The 10,140-nt window shown below is 46.2% G+C and overlaps 1 protein-coding gene across 1 annotated transcript; it reads left to right on the top strand.

Annotated features, from left to right (window-relative positions):
• The first annotated feature begins 1,136 nt into the window (after positions 1-1,136).
• On the top strand, positions 1,137-3,357 carry LOC123726751 (structural maintenance of chromosomes protein 6). The gene is made up of 4 exons (XM_045694633.1): positions 1,137-1,725; positions 2,054-2,214; positions 2,689-2,824; positions 3,146-3,357. Exons 1-4 carry the CDS (start codon positions 1,582-1,584, stop codon positions 3,281-3,283), a joined length of 579 nt encoding a protein of 192 aa, XP_045550589.1. The 5' UTR covers positions 1,137-1,581; the 3' UTR covers positions 3,284-3,357.
• The last annotated feature ends 6,783 nt before the right edge of the window (positions 3,358-10,140 follow it).

The raw sequence follows: 10,140 nt of genomic DNA, 5'->3' as shown, positions 1-10,140 counted from the left end.
CTATATTTCTATGATTTCAATAGGTTTCCTATAAACGATTGACAGTTTAATTTATAACAATGGATATTCCCACTCAAGTCAACATTCTCTTACATCTGACACCTACCCTGCATTCAATAGTATGCTGTGTCTCAACCGATGGCAGGCACAAAACAAACACCTCAGATTATGTAAAATAGGGTCTAAACTACAACATACAGTACTAGTCAAAGGTTTGGACACACCTACTCGTTTAAGGTTTTTTAATAAAAAAAAATATTTTCTACATTGTAGAATAATAGTGAAGACATCAAAACTATGAAATAACACTTATATAATCATGTAGTAACCCCCCAAAAAGTGTTAAACAAATCAAAATATATTTTATATTTGAGATTCTTCAAAGTAGCCACCCTTTGCCTTGAGGACAACTTTGTAAATACACAGTTTTCCCTATCTGAAATTTCCTAGAAAGGAACATGGTTTAGTGGCTATTCAACTGTACTGTAAGTGCGACCTATAGAGTGGGACCTATTTCGGCTATGTTGTTGTGCCATGTGAATTTGATCTGATTTGTTTTGCAGGTGGGAAAAGTGTCATCCTGACTGCTGTAATAGTGGGTCTTGATGGAAAAGCCACCATCACTAACAGAGGAGTATCATTGAAGGGTTTTATGAAAAATGGTGAAAGGTCTGGTGTTATAGACTCCAATTCCATATACACTCCCCTCCATAAGTATTTGGACAGTGAAGATAACATTTTAAATTTGGCTCTATACTCCAGCATTTTGGAATTGAAATGTTTCATATGAGGCGTGAGTACATAATGTCACGTTTTATTCTAGGGTATTTTCACACATATCTGTTTTACTGTTTGGAAATGAAGCACTTTATGTATCTAGTCTCCCCATGTGAAGCAGTCATAAGTACTTGGAAAAATTCAGCTTATAGTGTACTCAAGTAGTCAAACATTTATTATTTAGTCCCACACTCCTTGCAAGCCATGCCTACGTCAAGCTTATGACTCTACAAACAAACCCCAAATGCATCCAACAAGGTTGTAGAGTCACAAGCTTGATGTAGTCATTGCGTGCAAGGAATGTGGGACCAAATACTAAACTTTTGACTACTTTAATACATTATAAGTGAATTTGTCCAAATACTTATGACTTCTTCAAATGTGGAGACTAGATAAATAAAGTGATTTTACTTGTAATGATTGTGTGTGAGTGTCTGTGGCGGTGTCAGTGTGTGTGTTTGTATATGTTCAATGGAAAGTTAATGATGTTACTTACTTTTACTAATGTCTGTACTGTAAAAGCCTCTTTGACTGTAAATCACAGGTCAATAACCCAGTCTCAATTCTTAACCAAGAAAGAAAAAAGTAGTGCACTATGTAGGGAATAGGCTGCCATTTTGGAAGCAGACATAATTTTTATTGTTGTTGTTGAATAGCGGTAGCTACTATTGACCATATTTGGTCAATGACCATATTTAGTTATAGCTGTGTGTAGACAAGTCTTAATGTTAACAAATAATTATGTTATATGCAGATAACAAACCTTATATTAACATGTTGAGTCAGTAAAGCGATTTTGTATAAATGTGTTTTTGTATTCTGTTGTGTTTCAGGGGAGTCAATCATCCTGACTACCCCTCGGTGCTGGACTCTCTAAGCATAGCCAACCCAGTCATTACCAACTGTCTCTTTGACATGAGGGGTAGAGAATCCATTCTCATCATCAAAGTTAGTTTCTACCCTGATCAAGTTCATAATATTTACATGTTGCATGCACAGTCCAACAAACTGTATGAAGGAGAGTGCATTGAGGTAGATAAAATTGAAAGATAGAAAAGTGGTTTTGACAATTGTGTTTCTAACTGTGCCATCATGGAATGTATCAGGCTGTCTTGCATAGAATGGGCACTGTATGTAGCTGAAGTTTGATGAAGCTAGTTTAAGTTGGCAGTAGACTTTGCTGCATGCAAATGTGAAAGGTAGATCCCTTGCTTGCCCGAGTGGATGGTTATGAAGTGCCCAGGTACTAATGTCTCTTTCCCTACTTTGATTGCAGGAGAAGGATGCAGCCAGGAAGGTGATGCAACAAGGCCGACCACCGAGGAACTGCCGTGAGGCCTTTACTGTCGAAGGAGATCAGGTTTACCGCAACCGATACTACACCCCAGACTTCGGCATGGCCAAATATCTCAGGGGAGATCTGGAGACAGAAATTCAGTAAGTAACTATTTTGTTCATCTGGTCTCTACTATTTTACACTCCAGTCTCCTTTTCACCTCGTTTAAGACCTGATTTACTTAACAAGAGGCACATCTCAGTAGGTGTTCCAGGTATGTCATGACATAGCACAAGTGGGGGGTTCCTCTTTTGTTCTCTATCTCTCCTCTATTGTTCCTCAAGCAAGGGGGAGGTCGATGACATCACGGATTCTCATCAGACCAACTCCTTGAATGCCCTACTCCTTGAAGTTTTCAGTTGTGTCTAAAAAAAACACTATTTTGCTCAAAACATATATATTTTTTGCTCTTTCTATATATCTTTTCTATCTATTTAATGTTTTATTTAACCAGGAAGTCCCATGAGAGGAATGATCTCTTTTTCCAGGAGGCGATAATTGAAGGGAATTAAGTTGCTGCCCTAAACCTGATCTTGTCTTTCAGAATTGTATTGATTTGTAGTTGTATTTCTCAGCATATTGGAGTCAGAGCTGAAGAACTACAAGGCCCAGCTCTCCCGGTTTCATCTTCACCTGGGCTCAGTCACTGAGGACATCCAGCGCATCGAGGCCAAACTACACAACACCATCATGACTCTGAAAAAGACTCTGGTAATGTCTTGAACTGTGTTGTAATGTGTCTGTCACTGCTGAATAAAATTAAAACATTGACGCATTGAAAAGACAACAGTCAGATGTGTTGCTCCATCACACTTTAGCACCATCATGACCCCATAATGATTGAAAAAGACTGGTATTGTGTTGTGACTGTAAGCATGCTTATTACAATTGTAATAATTGCAATTGCATCTCAAAAATACATGTCCTGTATATCAATGCAGAGTGCTGCTGTCTGTTATTGTGCATGTTACACCTCTATATAATGTATGACATGAATGCTGTTTAACTGTTTACCTGTATATTTGAATGCAGGCCACAGTGAATCAGGTCAAGGCCAGTGTGATGATGTCCAGAGTGGGCGGAGGGACCTCCCGCACCTCAGCTTCCTGGAGTGGACCAGCCACCACCGGACTGAGGAGAGACACATGGAACGAGGGATTAATACGGTAATCTGGGGGAAGCTGTAACCTATAGCATACCTCGTTCAGTCTCCTCAGGACTTTGAATCGCCCCACAAATCACGGACCCAGCTTCCGGCAGGGCAGGCGGAGGGGCAGGTTCCGGGTCGAGAGCCAGACCCGATCCCCCGGTGCGAACACTGGGGCCCCACTGCGGCGACGGTCAGCGCTCGCCATCTGCCGCCTCACGGCCCATTCCAGGTCTCCTCTGAGCGCTTAAACCATTCCTCCACCGCAGGAGCTTCGATCTGGCTCTGATGCCACGGTGCCAGAACCGGCTGATACCCCAGTACACACTGAAAAGGAGAGAGGTTAGTGGAGGAGTGAGTTTTGGGCCATCTCTGCCCAGGGGATGAACGCCGCCCACTCCCCCGGCCGGTCCTGGCAATATGACCGCAGAAACCTACCCACATCCTGGTTTACACTCTCCACATGCCTGTTACTTTCGGGGTGAAAACCTGAGGTGAGGCTGACCGAGACCCCCAGATGTTCCATGAACGCTCAACAGACCCTGGATGTGAACTGGGGACCCCGATCAGAAACTGTCCTCAGGCACCCCGTATTGCTGAAAGACGTGTGTAAACAGGGCCTCCGCAGTCTGTAGGGCCGTAGGGAGACCGGGCAAAGGGAGGAGACAGCAGGACTTAGAAAACCGATCCACAACAACCAGGATCGTGGTGTTGCCCTGTGAGGGAGGAAGATCCGCCAGGAAATCCACCGACAGGTTGCGACCACGGCCTTTGTGGAACGGGTAGGGGTTATAACTTCCCTCTGGGCAGGTGCCTAGGAGCCTTGCACTGGGCGCACACCGAGCAGGAGGAAACATAAACCCTCAGGTCCTTGGCCAAGGTGGACCACCAGTCCTTCCCACTAAGGCAACGCACCGTCCGACCGATGCCAGGGTGACGTGTGGGCCCAATAGATCAACCGGTCGCGGATAGCAGACGGAACGTACAGGCGCCCAGCTGGACACTGGCGGGGGGGGGGGGGGGATCCAGCTGGGCGCCTGTACGTTCCGTCTGTTATCCACGACCGGACAGCTATACAGACAGAGCTATACACACGCCTGCTCGATGTCCACGACCAGCTCCCACACCACCGGTGCCACCAGGTAGGGGCTGGAAGTATGGGAGTATGATCCATGGACCGCTCCTCTGTGTCATACATCCGGGACAGTGCGTCTGCCTTAGCGTTCTGGGAACCTGGTCTGCATGATAGAGTGAAAACAAAACGTGTAAAAAACATGGCCCACCTTGCCTGGCGAGGGTTCAGTCTCCTCGCAGCCTGGATATACTCCAGATTGCGGTGGTCAGTCCAAATGAGAAAAGGGTGTTTAGCCCCCTCAAGCCAATGTCTCCACGCCTTCAGAGCCTTGACAACAGCAAACAGCTCCCAGTCCCCCACATCATAGTTTCGCTCCGCCGGGCTGAGCTTCTTCGAAAAGAAAGCACAGGGGCGGAGCTTTGGTGGCGTGCCCGAGAGAGCACGGCTCCTATCCCAGCCTCGGACGCGTCAACCTCCACTATGAACACCAAAGAGGGATCCGGATGAGCCAGCACGGGAGCCGAGGTAAACAGAGCCTTTAGGTGACCAAAAGCCCTGTCCGCCTCAGCCGACCACTGCAGCCGCACCGGTCCCCCCTTCAGCAGTGAGGTAATGGGAGCTGCTACCTGACCAAAACCCCGGATAAACCTCCTGTAGTAGTTGGCAAACCCTAGAAACCGCTGCACTTTCTTTACCGTGGTGGGAGTCGGCCAATTACGCACGGCTGAAATGCGGTCACTCTCCATCTCCACCCCTGAAGTGGAAATGCGGTACCCTAGGAAGGACACGGACTGTTGGAAGAACAGACATTTCTCAGCCTTGACGTACAGGTCATGCTCCAACAGTCGACCAAGCACTCTGCGCACCAGGGACACATGCTTGGCGCGTGTAGCGTAGTCTATCAGAATGTCGTCGATATACACCACTACACCCTGCCCGTGCAGGTCCCGGAAAATCTCGTCAACAAAGGCCTGGAAGACTGATGGAGCATTCATCAACCCGTACGGCATGACGAGGTACTCATAGTACCCTGAGGTGGTACTAAATGCCTTCTTCCACTCGTCCCCCTCCCGGATACGCACCAGGTTGTAAGCACTCCTGAGATCCAATTTGGTGAAGAAGCGCGCCCTGTGCATTGATTCGATCGCACTGGCGATGAGAGGCAACGGGTAGCTATACCTCACTGTGATCTGATTGATCCCTCGATAGTCAATACACGGGCGCAGACCCCCATCCTTCTTCTTCACAAAATATAATGTATCCCTGCCCCAGGGATTCGGAGACATATGTTTCCATAGCCGCCGTCTCCTGCTGTGACAGAGGATACACGTGACTGCTGGGAAGTGCTGCGTCTACCAGAAGATTTATCGCACAATCCCCACGTCGATGGGGTGGTAATTTAGTCACCCTCTTGTTACAGAAGGCGAGAGCCAAATTGGCATATTCTGAGGGGATGCGCACGGTGGAGACCTGGTCTGGACATTCCACCGTAGTTGCACCGATGGAAACCCCCACACACCTCCCTGAGCACTCTCGTGACCACCCCTTCAGAGCCCTCTGTTGCCACGAAATAGTGGGGTTATGACAGGCCAACCAGGGTCGGCCCAGTACCACGGGAAACGCAGGAGAATCAATAAGGAAGAGACTGATTCTCTCCTTGTGACCCTCCTGCGTAACCATGTCAAGTGGAGCGGTGGCCTCCCTAATCAGCCCTGACCCTAATGGTCGACTATCTAGAGCGTGCACAGGGAAGGGCATATCCACAGGAACAAGGGGAATTCCTAGACTATGAGTAAATGAACGGTCAATAAAATTCCCAGCTGCGCCTGAATCTACTAGCGCCTTATGCTGGGAATGAGGGGAAAACTCAGGAAATGAAATAAACACATACATGTGAGCAACAGGGGGCTCTGGATGAGCCTTATACCGACTCACCTGGGGTGACACCATAGTGCCCTGCCTGCTGCCTTGACTCCCTGAGGAACCCCCCCAGTACCGATTAGCAGTGTGCCCTCTGCGGCCACAGATGGTGCAGGGAATGGCCCCTCCTCCGGTCGCCCTAAGTGCAGCACCTCCCAGCTCAATGGGCGTCGGAGCGGAGGTGCTGGGGGATGGAACTGACAGGTCCCGATCCGGACGTCCGCAGGCAGTCCGCAGGATGTCCACCAGCTGGTCCAATGTGAGGGTGGTGTCTCGGCAGGCCAACTCCCAACGGACGTCCTTGCGCAGACTGCACCTGTAGTGATCGATCAGGGCCCTGTCGTTCCATCCCGCGCTGGCGGCCAGGGTCCGGAAGTCCAAGGCGAAATCCTGCGTGCTCCTCGTCTCCTGCCTCAGGTGGGACAGACGTTCACCCGCCGCTCGACCCTCAGGCGGGTGGTCGAACACTGCCCGAAAGCGGCGGGTGAACTCTACGTAATGGTCCAACGCCACGTCTCCCTCACTCCATACGGCGTTGGCCCACTCCAGGGCTTTGCCTGAGAGGCAGGAGACGAGGGCAGACACGCTCTCACACCCCGAAGGATCCGGGTGGACGGTCGCCAGGTAGAGCTCCAGCTGTAGTAGAAACCCCTGGCATCCGGCAGCCGTCCCATCATACTCCCTCGGGAGCGCGAGTCGAATCCCGCTGGGACCAGGTGGAAGAGGGGTGGATAGTGGGACCTGTTGTAGTGGGGCTGGTGGAGGCGCTGGAAAACCTCCTCCTCTCTTCCAACGATCCATCGTCTGCAGCACGCGATCCATGGCTGTGCCCAGACGTTGTAACATGGTCGCGTGCTGCTGAACGCGCTCCTCCACTGCAACTGGGAGGGCGTCTGCTCCTGCTGACTCTATTCGCGGTGAGTGATTCTGTAAGGATCTATGTGTAGCTGGTGCAGAGGAGTCAGGCGCAGGACAGCAGAGATAAGTAAATAAAAATAACTTTACTCAAAGTCATCAAAATACAAGAGAATTACCAGCCCACAATACGGACCACAATACAACAAACAATCACTCACAACCAAACATGGGGAGCAGAGGGTTAAATAATAAACAGGTAATTGGGTGAGTGAAACCAGGTGTGTAAGACATAGACAAAACAAATGGAAAATGAAAAGTGGATCGGCGGTGGCTAGAAGGCCGGTGACGTCGACTGCCGAACGCCGCCCGAACAAGGTGAGGGACCAACTTCGGCGGAAGTCGTGACACCCTCATCAATCTACACACATTACCCCATAATGACAAAGAAAAATAGGCACACACCTGTCTATATAAGGTCCCACAGTTGACAGTGCATGTCAGAGCAAAAACCAAGCCATGAGATTGAAGGAATTGTCCGTAGAGCTCCGAGAAAGAATTGTGTTGAGGCACAGATCTGTGGAAGGGTACCGAAAAATTGCTGCAGCATTGAAGGTTTCCAAGAACACAGTAACCTCCATAAGTCTTAAATGGAAGAATTTTGGAACCACCCAGACTCTTCCTAGAGCTGGACCCCAGCCAAACTAAGCAATCGACCTCATGGCTTGGTTTTTGCTCTGACTTGCACTATCAACTGTGGGACCTTATATAGACAGGTGTGTGCCTTTCCAAATCATGTCCAATCAATTGAATTTAACACAGGTGGACTCCAAGTTGTAAAAACATCTCAAGGATGATCCATGGAAACAGGATGCACCTGAGCTCAATTTCGAGTCTCATAGCAAAGGGTCTGAATACTTATGTAAATAAGGTATTTCTGTTTTTTATTTTTCATACATTTGCAAAAATGTCTAAAAACCTCTTTTCACTTTGTCATTATGGGGTATTGTGTGTAGATTGCTGAGATTTTTCAAAATATTTCATTCATTTTAGAATAAAGTTTTGAATAAAGGGTTTGAATACTTTCCGAATGCACTGTATATGGAGATAGTTTAGTGCCTAAAATAAGGGGTTAAATACAATGTTATATCCCTCAGATATAGAACAGACACTTTATGTTTATCCATGTATGAATGTGTTATTCAATGTGTTTCTATGGGCTAATAGCACTAAGGCCAAATTCAATGTTTCATCAAATATCTTTCCTATATATTTTTTAGCTAAATGATCCTTGGTATGACCATCTTAAAACAATTCTTATTCCCCCCCCCTTCCCACACACACACCCCCGGCTTAGACTCTTAAAGATTATACCCCCAAAATAAGAATACTACTCTATGGCTGGTTTCCCAGACACAGATGAAGCTTAACCCTGTACAAAAAAGCTCAATGGATAATCTCCATTGAGCAAGCTTTTTAGCCCACGACTGGCCCTTTTAGTCTACAACTCGCCCTATAGTCCAAAATACTGAGAATACAAATACTGTATATTGAATATTCCCACATTCTTTTGAATTCATATTTGTGTCTTAACAGTGAGACACTCCATCTCGGTTTGTGAGCTAATCCTAGCTTTCAAATGGCCTCCATAGCTTTTACATAATACCGATATATTAGTCAGAATCAATTTGACATTGATTTTTATCAAAATTGTTCAGTTAATTTATTTGGCCTTTTATAGGAATGTGTTTCACATCCAAGAGGACTGAGACAACATTAAACCATCAACATTTACAGACAACAGGAAATGCATGAAAACAACCACATAAAACAGACAGAGCTATACACACCAGCTATGGGTGTGAAACCCAACTTAGTTTGTCCTGTTTTCTGTCTTGTCCTTTATGTAACCTCCTGGAGCTTTGCAGGTGAAGCCGCCAAGCCGTGAGAACGACAGTATGAGTGACATGCATTCTCTGTCTGGAGATCCTTCTCCACAGTGTGCTTCATCCTCTCCCTCTGGGAGATCACTGAGTCCCCCTTCAGGTGCCTCGACAAGTTTGACGTCTAAATGGTAAGACAGGACTACATGCATGATTGTTATTTACGCATCTGGATTCACATAGATTTTGAAACAGTATTTCATCAAACATTCCACTTCTATGATTAGTTTGGAAAAGTTGAAAATTACAATTGTCTCCAATTAGTTTTCCAAAGGACATGCACAATTATCTTTGTCATTATGGGGTATTGTGTGTAGACTGACAAAGGATTTAAAAAAATGTTTTAATCAATTTTAGAATAAGGCTGCAAATTATCAAAATGTGGAAAAAGTCAAGGGTCTGAATTATTTCCGAATGTACTGTAAGTAGTGGGGAATGGGACAGATATAGCAGGTTGTATATTGCTTGCCATTATTGATCTTATGCAGTACATTAAAGATGTATTGTTGGTGTGTCTCTCAAACTTGTCTTTCAGCAATCTACCAGAAAGTGAACATATTAAGATCCATCAGGTTCAGGATCCAGAGAGAGCTGAAGGACAGACAGGGGATGCAGAGCTTGAGTAACTTATAGATGATTGAGCAGGCAACCATCATGCCATCAGAACACATTTTTAAACACATTTGAGTCATGTTTGCAATAATTGAATATTGGGAGAGTCTGGAGCCTCTCTGGGAGGCTTGTCTCTGCTTTATTGCTGTGGGCCATGCAGATGGATGAATCATGAACCTTGTATTACAGTATGTACTGTAGGCCTAAACATGTTCATGGTGTCTGTGTAGATACATCTGTGTTGTATTTTCAACAGTTTCACATATTTCTATGCATATATTTTTTTTTTCTCACTTTATTTAACCAGGTAGGCCAGTTGAGAACAAGTTCTCATTTACAACTGCGACAACTGCGACCTGGATATCTCACATACAGTATTTTATTTGTATGTATTATTTGCGTGCAATTGAGGATACTTTGAAAGCATGTGGTGCGATGTTGAGCATTTAACTGTGAATTTGGTTTTGGCTGATTT

Source organism: Salmo salar, chromosome ssa01, assembly GCF_905237065.1.
Source record: "Salmo salar chromosome ssa01, Ssal_v3.1, whole genome shotgun sequence".
Taxonomy (NCBI): domain Eukaryota; kingdom Metazoa; phylum Chordata; class Actinopteri; order Salmoniformes; family Salmonidae; genus Salmo; species Salmo salar.
Note: the sequence above shows the minus strand (reverse complement) of the source record. Positions and strands in the feature narration are given on the sequence as shown.